Source organism: Apiospora phragmitis (genome assembly GCF_038363925.1).
Source record: "Apiospora phragmitis strain CBS 135458 chromosome Unknown utg000004l:1.0-3135199.0:1.0-3139288.0, whole genome shotgun sequence".
In the NCBI taxonomy this organism is placed as follows: Eukaryota; Fungi; Ascomycota; class Sordariomycetes; order Amphisphaeriales; family Apiosporaceae; genus Apiospora; species Apiospora phragmitis.
In genome coordinates, this window is record NW_027117402.1 from 1,328,913 (window position 1) to 1,341,057 (window position 12,145).

Here is a 12,145-nt window from a genome sequence, read left to right on the forward strand (position 1 = left end):
ATCCAACAGACAGCAGTCAGTCAGCAGCCAAAATGGATGAAATGAGCAGTGTCAACTGCACCTTATACTGCTATCCGTTCTCGCTGTATTCAATAATGGTCACACACCTTATCCAACTTGCCAAGAAATCCGGCGAGCCGCACGATGCGACTTCACCCGCGCTCCACATCCGTGAGCGAGTAATCGACCTGGATCACGACGAGAACATCGCCGAATGGTATTTACTGAACGTGAATAGAAAAGGCCAGGTGCGTCTCTCCACTCAGCCAATAGCGCCAAGTGATTGATTGATGAGCGAGAACGTACCACCAGGTGCCAGCCATGGCCGCCGACGGCACCGCGGCCTCCATCACGGATAGCCTGGATATATCCTACTGGCTCTGCGGCATGTTCCCCCAGCTACTCCCTCCGCAGCACGAGGCTACCATCCGCCGTCTCCTGCGCGACCTCCACGCAATCGAGGGGATTTCCATCACCATACGCCGCCGCGAGGGTCCTGAGGAAGACCTGATCGATCCTTGTGTCGAAAACATGTTGGCCCGCGACGACATCGGCCCGGAACACCGCCAAGCCCTTAAGGCCAAGAAGATCTTGTAAGTCCGGCGTTTTTATGTGCCCCCGTCCATCACCCCTATCTTCGCATCTATCACGTGCTCCAAGTCTAGAATGAGTGATCAAAATCTGTATTTATGTCGCACCTTCCTCTCCCCACAGTGACGACAGCCATGTGCCTAAAGCATCCCACCACGTCAACATCGACCGGGCCGAGCAACAGACGGCCTCCCTCCTGACCGATGTCGCACGCATCTACGAGCAGCACGGCCGGGGCAGCAGCTGGCTCCTGGGCGCCGACGTCGGCCCCACGCTGCTCGATGCCCAGATCGTGCCCTTGGTCACGCGCGTCGAGGATGCGGGGCGCGCGCGCCTGGTGCCCGAGGGGCTGCGGCGGTACGCTGCGGCTGGGAGGGCCTCGCCGGAGTGGGACGTCGTCATGGGCGGGAAGAGCACGATCCATAGGAAGGAGGACGGGCAGGTGTGCGATATGACCGCTGAAGGGCCGTTGACGACGCTTTCCATACCCCGTCGGTCGTGATATTGTATGACGGGTAGGCTTGGCTTCTGGTAAGGTTGAAATCTGTTCATATTAATTTTATTACCTCACATACTTACACTATGTTATAACAAGCTCTCGACGCGGTATCTAGTGACGAATAGTTGGTAGTGGCATGGTTGGAAATAGTATCACTATGCATAGTAACTTGCTCTTTGTGATTCATCCGTTTCTGCGTGGCTGACTTGGCATAGAATGAAGTTTAAAGGTGGTAAGAGAGATAATCAGCATAAAATGGTTAGTAGTTTTTATATTGCAATTTGTCGCCCCTTGGTGTATGACTTCTTGACATAAGACAAGGATGCCAGAACTGAGGCTACTCTCAGACTCGTACATGCAAGGACCTCGCGAGACTATTAGGCTCTCTGCTGTTCGTATTGAAAAGCTGGATGTCAAATCCCTTGGCTACGAACAACTGAGACTGACTATTATTTTACCCCTTTTCTGGCTTACAGTCACCGTCGCGAAGGATTACAAAGACAAAATTGACAGGCTCAGATTGATGATGGCAACTGTGATTAGATTACGGTAGTAACACTGAACAGTCATAATGGAGTCAGTGTTAGCCTTGAGTCAGAGGGCAAGGTACACCGGGTTGGTCCCTTTCAGTTAAGCACAATAAGGTTGCGGGCCGAACCGGCACGTCTCTTTTACTTCAGATGACATCTCGACCCCTAAACCTTGCATAATTCAGAAGACTGCTTTAACTACTGCGAGGAGCAAAGATTGCCGGACTAAGATAACACTCATAATGAGTCAGGATAGATCAGATATGATTCGACAGTCCTACCGCTAGTGTATGTAACCATTAATTCACTTAGTAGAGTCGCAGTACGTAACACCGACCGAATACCATTCTATAATTAGTGGAGTAGAACGAACCACCGGCTCGACCAGCTTTCAAGCCCCATCTACTAGCACATATACCAAGCTGAAATCACCCCGTAGTAATAGGACAGGGCGGTATTCGCGTAGCATCAGAAGCCGGAGAGGATCGCGGTGAAAGATAGCAGAGATTTGACGAAACGCGGTGTCTTCGGAGATGCCGGGTTTGGTGAGCAGGGTCGACTCTAATATATAGGAAAAGGGTAACTGGCAACCTGTGAAATGAGTTTGTTCGCGTTGAGTTTCACGAAAGCCGTATGCGAAGAGGATTACCCTGGCTTACCTACGAGGAAAGAGGAGGCAGTGATACTGGAGGCCAGCATGGGTCAGTGAAGAGGTTGCTCCATGAGCAAAAGTGATGCAGAGCTGAAATAATGTGTGTGGACCCAAGGGCAAGTTTTATATATCACAAGACTACCAAAGCAAACAGTTACATGAACTGATTTAATCATTTCAGGTGACTATGTGAAACTAGACAGGTTTTTTCATGTTTCTTATGGATCGTTCAGGAACCACGCTGACGTCCAGGGGCGCCCCAAAATGGAATTGATCATTGGAGAAGCGCCGCTGCTTGTCCTTGAATGGTGTTGACATCTCGATAGCGTTCTCTCGAAGTTCCAGGATGGTAGATTCAGAATAGAATGGGGGTCAATGTAGTCTCAAGACCGACGGTCCAGGTCCGATGAGGAAATCTTGACTCATGTCAGGGCGTGCAGATCTCTTCGAAGCGTTCACTCTCCCTTCATCATGTACGACTAACAGATAGGCGCGCAATATTTATTACCCGCGAGGACCTTACCGACTCCCGGCATTAGTATTACCTTTTTTTTCTTCCCCCGAATAAACGGGATGTCACAAGAAGGGATAACGACGACTCCTCGAATAAACGGTGAATCCATCCCCCCTGGGACACTGGGATAACGAGGAATAACGGCTGGAATGGGAAGGAATAATCCCCGAAATTCGCTTCATGTTACCTTCTTCTAGCGACACCTCGGCCAAACCCCCGGGATCAACAAGCTGGCACGGATGGGGGCCGAAGGGAGCGCGACGCGCTAGAACCACAAGGTTGCGTACATCCTGTTCAGCAACATGATGCACTACTCCGAGGAGTACCTACCAGGGCATGCACACCATTTCCTTTGCAGAGTGGGAGGCGTGCGTCGAGGTGGTGCGCCTGCGACGAGGACCGCAGCAACTGGTACACGACGCCGCAGTCCCTGGCCTGCGGCCCTCCCACGTGAGTTGGGCTCGTCTACCACATCGCTGACGCTGCCAATGACCGCGACTACTTTGACGTCACTCCCAGCTGTCCCAGCTACCGCAGCAGGGTTCGCATGGCCGGGCCGGTCTGTTCGTCGGCGTGGACTACGCACTCGACCAGAGCGCCGCCACATGGCGCCGTCCTTAAGGGCACGACCTTCCGCAGAGTGCCCCGGCATCCCCATGAATCGTTTCTTTTCGCCGGCGCGACGGACTGGGGCTGCTTCATCGTCATCATTAACGACCAAGACGAGGACTAGACAGGAGAAAGCTGTAGCCGCTTCAGCGAAGAAGCCTGCCATTACTCCGTAGTCAGTAGCAAAGCAACCCTGCCCTCGACTCCATCGACTCGGGGGATTCGGCGATTCGAGTTCGGGGACGGCATCGTGAGCGAATGCATGCGCGCATCATCGCGACCGAGTCGGGTTAGACGAAGAGATTCGTGTTTCTTGAGTGCGCCAACATTGTGGAATCGAAGGGGTGGCAAAATGGGTACTGCTGAGCTGGGCGGTGGTGTCCACGGAAGGAGTTGGAACTCTGGTTGGGGAGGTCGTAAGTAGTGATAAACTTGCAGTATTGATGCCCAATGAGGGGTTTTGGACTGTTTCTATTATGAATTAGTGGTAAGCGCGCCTGGAAGAGTGATGTAGATTGACACCAAAAGACGTGAATGAAATATGTGGTGGCAGCTCGGATCCTCTCGACACCCACGATGCGATGCACATTTGGTAGCGCCGACGAGGTGTTGGGTTCAGCAAAGGTTTTCTTTCCCTCAATGTTTCATCTGCGATCGCGTAAGTTTGCCCTCAATCGTGTCTTCTTGCAATTTTTAGCGGCTGCTCTGCTAAACCAAGCGCTTGCGAATGCTAGTCATAATGAAAGCATTAATTGTTGTCGTGCGACGACGAGAATCAGGTTTTTGACAAACTTTATGAACGGGAGCGCCCGCAGTTGGCAGTGTTGCTGCCGTAGTGGGGGAAACGGGCAATGCAAAACCAAATTCCAACGACATCTCAACGCCATCAACGACGGTCACTAGCGGTGTTTGTTAATTAACTTCTTTCATTAATAGATGTATGCGACATTATATCCCTAAAAACGATTCAGACGGCGAGCCCTTTGTGTCTGGCTGTCGTCTGCCCAACTCTCCCTCCCTCTCTCTAGCGTCTCCTGGCGGCGGGGGTGCCGGTGGGTTGCGACGACGAAGAGACAGTGGACGAGGTGGTGCCGCCGTTGCCGTCCTTGCCCACGACGACGGCCTGCACCACCTGCCCGGCCGCGTTGGTCACGACGTTGACCAGCGCGCTCAGGGGGTCGTACTTGTACGTCTTCTGGATGAGGCCGCCGTCGAGGATCTTCTGCGCGCCCGTGTAGGTCATGTTCTGGTCGTAGTTGCCGATGATGCTGCTGACGACCTTGCCGGCGTCGCCCGCCACCTCCTGGACAATGTTGCCCAGGTTGTCGACGATGAAGTTGATCTTGGAGTCGCCGTTGACGATGGAGCCGAGTAGGCCGTCGACGGCGCCCACGACCGAGTCGACCAGGTCGACGGCCGTGTCCAGGACGTTGATCAGCAGCGGGTTGAGGTCCAGCGACGCGAGCGTGCGGTTGACGATGTCCACGAGGTTGCCGAGCCGGATCACGAGCTCGAGGTTCGCGTCGACGTCGGCGATGGTGATGTTGACCTTCTTGATGCCGACCTGCACGCCCGCGTTGATCTCGACGAGCGACGCGACCTGGGCGCCCAGGTTGATCTCGGCCTGCAGGTTGTCCACGACGAGCTCGATGCGGCCGACGTGCAGCTCCGGCACCTGCAGCAGCACGTCGGGCGGGCCCATGTCGCCGTTCTTGGGAGTGCCGCTGGGCTGGCTGCCGCTGCTGCCTCCGCCGGTGGTGGTGGTGGCGGTACCGGTGGATGATCCCCCGGTAGGAGCCTGGGAACCGCTGTCCGCCGACGTGGTGGGCGCGGGCGAGGTGGCCGCGGCGGTGCTAGTAGGGGAGCCGCGCCGCCGTCAGTGGTCGACGCTGTCTGCGCCGCCACGAAGGCGAGCAGCAGGAAGCTCCAAAGGAAGGAGAGGAGCGCGCGAGACTGCATGGTGCTTGACTAAGAGCGTGGTTGTGTGGGGTGAAAAGAGTGACAGACAGCACACACGGCAGTAAGACACACTCGCGTCTTAGAGGGCAGCCGGGGAACTCATCATATAAGAGAGATCCTAGAGAGAGAGAGATCGCAAGATTTCCATGGCACAAACCACACCATGCCCACCCCCCTGGTCAGGAAATTAGCTTACCTGCTCTGTTTGCTGCAGTTCCCCGTCATTTCGTCCCGCATAAGGCTAGAGGGGGGCATCCATGCTCGGCTGCCGTCATCGCAACCGACTCTTTTCTCGGAAGCCGACGCGCAGAGAGGGAGAGAGGAGGTGGCTTCTAAGGCAACAAGTGATACGACGATGGAAACTGGAATTCCAAGTTGGGGAAATTGCACAATGCAAGCTCTACTGGCGGTGTCCTGGGTGTCTTTGTGGTCTTCCTGCAGGCGCCCCATACTCGGGCCCCTCCCCTCTCGAGGCACAGGCTAATGCCGGTGCAGCTGGGCAGCCAGTCTGCAGCTCTGAAGCCCCTGTTTTGTGGCGGGGAGGGCACCGGATTAGGCCCAAACCCACGTCCAGCCGTTCCAGCCGATGGCCTTTTAGGGCCAACGCTATTGTTTCAGTGCCATATAAGCATATGTTATGATTCTCTTGGTAACGCACCTCATCTCGTTCGAGACTTTGCAAGCTAACCTACCTAGGCGCGCGCATTGCATTGCATTCACTGCCTTGGAAATTGGGAACAACTGGTCATATCAGATGGCATTCCGGGGCCAGTGGAAATTGGATCGCATGGACGCCGGGTCAGGGAAGAAGACTGCAACCCCGGTCAGCTCGCGCAGCCCACCTTCGTTCGCCAACGGGCGCCGGATTGACGCAACGTCTCTGCCATCCTTTAAGGTAGTGGCCTCCCCCTCCCCATCCCACCCACCGACCGACGATTGTTGCTCGTTGGTATCTGCACGTCAAATTCAGGTCCAGCGTCAAGTCACAGCCCAGTCAGTCAGTCAGTCAAACGTTGTCCAACTGCCGCCGCCCCAAGATGCATTCACTCTCCTTAAGGCCATTGGCCCTCATCTTCCTCCTGTCTCTCATTACCCTCATCCTGGCTGCCGACGATGGCTACATCGGCTACGACCTCAACAAGCGCGGTGACCCCGACTCGGCCATCTACGAGACAGCCAACACCAAGGGCGGCGTCATCCTGCCCGAGGAGCCGGACGTGCGGCTGAACGCCTCCGTCTCGGTGGGCGAGATCGACATTGAGGTCGACAACCTCACGGCCAAGGTCAACCTCGACGCCAAGGTGCTGAGTCTGCTGCACTTCACCGCCGGCGTCGACCTGTCCATCGACCGCGTCAAGCTGCAGATCCAGAACGTCAGCGCCAAGGTCTACCTCGAGGCCCGCCTCGAGAACGTCGTCTCCATGGTGGACGACGTGCTCAACTCCATCGACCTGAACCCCATCATCGCCACGCTCGGCAAGGGCGTCGGCAACATCGTTGGTAACGTCACCGATACCCTGGGCAACGGCGGCGGCGGCTCCTCTTCAGGTGGCGGCTCCGGCTCGGGCACCTCGTCGTCGGCCGCGCCCAGCGCCTCGGCCTCGGGCAACGCCAAGCGCGGCCTCAGCGCGCTCGACTACAACATGGCGCATGGGATCCTATACTCGACCAACGACTACTCGGGCAACACGCACGCGAACCGCATCCTGGGCCAAAACGGCACCATCTACGACAGCTACCTCGACAACGACGGGCACGAGACGCGTCGCGAAAACGTCGGCTTCTACAGCCGCGATATGACCTTCACCGGCCACAACCGCACCATCACCATCGATGGCAAGACCGAGTACGAGATGGGCTACTTCTACATGCCCTACCCCGGTCTCGAGGTCTTCGCCGCCATCTGGATGGACACCGTGGGTCGCATCGTCAAGACCAAGATCGTCTCCGAGGCGGAGGCGGGCGGTACCAGCACCATCAGCTCTGAGACCGTGGAGAAGTCTTCTCAGAAGTAGCGGCATTAGTAGTACTGCAATAACCCTAACGAATAATATATCACTTAATTAACTCGAACTCGTCACATTGTAACGCTACCTCGCTTGATCTGCGTTCACTTGATTCGTTCCTCCCATGTGACGCGTGGTGTTTTTCGGGGTCGGAGAGTTCCATCGCTTAGCTGTCAGTAGATTGGGAATGCAACCCACCCTTGTACGTCATCGCCTTTGGTCACTCCTGTCGTCTGGTTGCCGATCAGATGGCATTAATTACCATGAAACTGGTGACGGCACCGTTGATATGCAAACCTGGCTTGAGGATCTGGCGATAAAGTTCGGACGAGATGAAGAAATCACATCCGCTTCTCTCTGAGCTCTCTCGCGCGAGTCAATCTCTGGGTACAGTATTTTCTGGCGCCCGACTGATCAACTTTGGACTGATTCCACCAAACGAACGATGGCGAAATGCCAAGACTTCTAACTACCAATCATCGTGTGGGTTTCAGCCCTGGTGGAGCGCACGCCCACAGTGGGCCTGTGGATGGCTGGGGCAACTGCGGAAATACCACCAATACAGTAGCGATTGGCAGGGCGGATCTATTTTTTCGGTGGTGATCGATCTGCCGTTGCTGCCATTTCTCGACTTTCCCATCCAGTCCGGACCTTTTCCCCCTGCAGAAACCCATCAACATTCTCCATACGGCGAAACCTCCGATAACCACAACCAACAACGAGGGCCCCACAGTCCTTCCGCAGCCCCCCCTTCAAACCCAGAACCATGTCCATATCTTGCGAAATCTGAAATTTTGCAAATTTCCTTTTTTTTCTTTCCCGTCCTCTTCAAAGCCATGGTGCATGGGGGCTCGGGAAGCCGGCACTGGAACCAGCCGTCGGCAGTTCCTGGTTCAGAGAACAGGGCGGCTCACCGTCGAGTTGGGACACCGGAATAGAACACAAGGGAAAGGAAAGAGAAGGTCAAGCAAGGATTTACGGAGTATGCCGTGCCGAACGTTCTGGCTTTAACGAAACAGCCATTCATTCCACTACGTCACTGGCCCCTATCAGTTTTTCGCGAACCTCGAGTCGAGGAGTGCAAGCAGTGGTGGGAGGCCACCCAAACGAACTGCAGTACTGAGTACAAGGGGTCAAGGGTTCTTCTCTCCGAGGCTAAGACATGCATATGCACGTATATGTACTATTCAGGAGTAATTTGTAATGATCCGTACTGCCGGGCACACCATCAGCCGCCAACAACGGTTTTGTCCCCTGTAAGCCTGGGCTTGTGCTTGTAGCAAACGTGCATGCATACTCTGTCAGGCATCAGGGGTTGAAGCAGGGAACAGTACTGATCACCACACTTTCTCTTCCCCAATCACGATGCGGCACGTTCCAGCACACCCGCAGCGTGTGGCTTCCTTGTTCTTTCTTCGCTTCTTCTTCGTCTCCCCCGCCCCATCACGGAGATTCCCTTGAGCGGGACTGCCTCCTCGGAGGAAAAAAAACGTAGGCAAGCGGCCGACCGGCTTATTCCATGCCATGACCCATGGTCCTAGAATTCCTCAATCTCCATATCTTGTCCCAATCACTTCGGGCTGCCAGGATGCAGATGCTCAACAACTGCCTCCCCTATCTTTTAGCGTGGGAAAAGTTTGGTTGCGTTTCCCACGGAAGCGAGATGACCTTCAACTCCTACTGCCGGGCTTCCTTGTTTTTGAATATGGTCGCGCGCAAGTGCCAGCGGACACGATTCATTCGGCTATCGTAAGCCATGATCTGACCACACTCATCGGAACTGCCCGTTTACTGACAATGTTTTGTTGTTGTTTTTCCCGCGGATCGCTTAGTACGTGTGCTTGGCACGTTATCTTATCTTACCCTCCAGAGCCAAGGCTATTCATCGCTGCGCTCTCGGAGTATCCAAGCCGATGATGAGTTACGGGTTACTTTTGTTCTCGTTGCGGCCCATGAGGCTTTCCCTTCCAGAAGACGACGATTCACTAACACAGCTGTCGTTGTGGAACTGACAGGGGCTGGTGGATCTCGATAGTCCGACAGCAGTCGCCGGCTCCGATGACTAACAAGAGACTGGAATATCCCGGTCTATTGATCGTTCGGGTTTATCTGGAGATACCTTGTACGACTTCTACTTTTGGTAAGGAGTTGCGTTCTTCTTCAGTCAACCTCGCTTCCGCCCAGAAATGAAGCATGATCTTCAATTTGAATTCACCCAACCCAGAGGAATCAATAGACCATTCATACGCTATGGAGACTTGGAAGTCCAGGCCGACTCCGCAACGATCGAGATCTGCAGCGGCCGGCCCTCTGTCAGCGATAGCCTCAAAACAAAACAAACTTGCAAAGAATGCAACCGTTCGAGTCAGATACCGATTCTTCCGCGTGTATATTCCACATTGCAAGTCATGCGGACGGGAAAAGTCAGGGGTTGGGTGCAGCTAGATTTCAGGGGGTGCAAGAACCATGAATTATATGGGTTGATCTTGTGCTTTTCCTGACATACGGCTCCTCGACCGTAAGCCTTGTGATGAAACCTCCAATAACAGAACATCGCCGCGATCGACATCACGGAGTGCTTGGTATAATAACTGTGCTGCTTAAGATGGTGATAAGCCATTCGTCGCCCATCACAGTAGCTGAGTATGTCGCCCGCTTGGCTTAGTGGTAAAGCGCATCACTAGTAGTATATCAATATATACGCCATATCCTATCACGGCCTCTGGTAATGATGAGATCACTGGTTCGATTCCAGTAGTGGGCATGCAACATGCGGAAATTTCAACACTATCGACATTTTGCTGCTTGCTTGGCCTCTCCGCATCACATAGACCAACTTACAGCTCTGAAGACGACTAAGATTAGGTACTAAGTCCGGGTAAGGAAGCTACAATGATTAAATCTCCAAATCGGTTCAGCTTTACATAGCGTGCCAGGGGGTATATTGGGTTGGGGATATGTTTATCCACAGATAGATAGATGGCCGTGTCACCTTGCCGTTCGAAGAGATATAGCCATGTTTTGCGTGTTACGGTCACAATGGTCGCCGTTGTACTAGCTATAAAGCCACACATTTCCTATAAGCGAAAGAACACCAGACCTACCAGGCAGTAACAGTGCCTCGTTAATATTTAAATAGATACGTTTAACTCGAGGTCCCTAGTCTACACATATCATCATGCTTTTTACACTTGTCTCTATAACTTAATGTTTAAGTATAAACACTTTAATCACTTAGCCGTTTTATTATATAAATAGCTACTTAAACTTAATATTAAACTATCGTAGTTTAAGTTTATTTAATTAATAACTATTTAAAAAGAAATCGAAATATTATAACTTTAACGAATTTTAATTTTAATATAACTAGTATTATTAAAAGCACTTTTCGAATTTAAGCTAATAATTTAAATTATTTTATTTTCTTTCGATTTACTTTAAAAGTTATATTATTAACTTATTATTTTATCTTAAACTACTATTATATTTTATATTATAATAAAAGTACGATTAAAGTTTTTAATTATTTAATTAGTTTTAAGTTTATATACTTTATATAATTCGAGTTTTAAACGGTCTCTTTTTTATTTTAATTTAATTAATTAAGCGTTTAAAATATTAAGCCTTTTTTAAACTTATAAACTAATAGCCTCTTATAAATACTATTAGATTAATTATTTTAATTATAAATTAAAGCTTTAATTTAAAGTATATATTAAAAACTAATAAGTATAAACGCTTTTTAAATAAATATTTATTAATTATTAAATTATTTAAGGTTTAAAAAGACCACTTTTTAACCGCGGCCTTACTCGTATTTATATAATCGAGAGTTAAAAGATTTAAAAATATCTTGTAAATAAATTCCGGTAGCTCGCTACCGGTTAATTATTACTTTAAATTTATAAGTTAATTCTTAAATGTAATATTACGTTTAACGTATCTCATAAGCGAATGTCTTATATAAGCGAATGTCTTATTTTTTATACCTTTTTTAATAAAATATAATTTTACCACAATATATTTAATATATTAAAATTAATCGGAATTTTTATTTCTAGATATTTCTATATTATTTTAATAAGTGCGCGTATTATGCCCGGGCTTTCCGTAGATTTTATAGTGTTATAAACGTGTTTTAAAAGTTTTTATATAATTATTTCTCCGACGCGATTCGTTTTATAACTGTTTATTAACGTTTTTTTAAAATTATAAGTTTTTTTTAGTTTATATACAAAGTAATCCTTTATTTTATAGCCGTCTTTTTTATACAGCGGCGCCGGCTAAGTATTTGATTTATTTTTCGAAATATTACGTTTTTATTTTTTAAAAGAGTAATTCGGTATATAATATATGTTATAATTTTTACGATCTAATTAAAACTAGTTAAAATAAACGTTAAAAAGTTATTTTAATACTATACGATACGGTTTCGAACGTATTCGGTTTAAGATTAAGCCTTAATCGATTTGTTTAAAGTTTTTAATTTTTAAAGAATAAGTAGGCCGGAAAATGTTCTCGGAGATATTAAAGTATATAGTTTTATATTTAATTATAAAATAATATATTCTAAATTATATAAGACGAGTTTTATTTTTTAAAAGCTTTTTTATATATTTAAAACGGTAAAAATCGATTGGAACGCTTTTAAAAACGCTAGTAAGAAGTCCTCTTTTAAAATATAAGTGATATACGCCCGTATAAAACATTTAATTTCTTTCCCGTACGCTTTTTTATTATATAAAAATAGCTAATATTAAGAGGTTAGAATTTATATAATAAATG

General features: G+C 49.7%; 4 protein-coding genes across 4 annotated transcripts; 3 read left to right on the forward strand and 1 right to left on the reverse strand.

The window, feature by feature from the left end:
* Window positions 1-32: 32 nt before the first annotated feature.
* PG994_003540 (uncharacterized protein) lies at window positions 33-1,093 on the forward strand (the record flags this gene model as incomplete). The annotated part of the gene is made up of 3 exons (XM_066854949.1): window positions 33-248; window positions 313-593; window positions 715-1,093. The coding sequence occupies 3 exons, from the start codon at window positions 33-35 to the stop codon at window positions 1,091-1,093; spliced, it is 876 nt and encodes a 291-aa protein (XP_066719227.1).
* Window positions 1,094-3,122: 2,029 nt separating this feature from the next.
* On the forward strand, window positions 3,123-3,407 carry PG994_003541 (uncharacterized protein; the record flags this gene model as incomplete). The annotated part of the gene is made up of 2 exons (XM_066854950.1): window positions 3,123-3,236; window positions 3,306-3,407. The coding sequence occupies 2 exons, from the start codon at window positions 3,123-3,125 to the stop codon at window positions 3,405-3,407; spliced, it is 216 nt and encodes a 71-aa protein (XP_066719228.1).
* A 1,012-nt stretch (window positions 3,408-4,419) lies between these two features.
* PG994_003542 (uncharacterized protein) lies at window positions 4,420-5,579 on the reverse strand (the record flags this gene model as incomplete). The annotated part of the gene is made up of 2 exons (XM_066854951.1): window positions 4,420-5,248; window positions 5,551-5,579. The coding sequence occupies 2 exons, from the start codon at window positions 5,577-5,579 to the stop codon at window positions 4,420-4,422; spliced, it is 858 nt and encodes a 285-aa protein (XP_066719229.1).
* Window positions 5,580-6,391: 812 nt separating this feature from the next.
* Window positions 6,392-7,369, forward strand: PG994_003543 (uncharacterized protein; the record flags this gene model as incomplete). The annotated part of the gene is made up of 1 exon (XM_066854952.1): window positions 6,392-7,369. The coding sequence occupies one exon, from the start codon at window positions 6,392-6,394 to the stop codon at window positions 7,367-7,369; it is 978 nt and encodes a 325-aa protein (XP_066719230.1).
* Window positions 7,370-12,145: the final 4,776 nt, after the last annotated feature.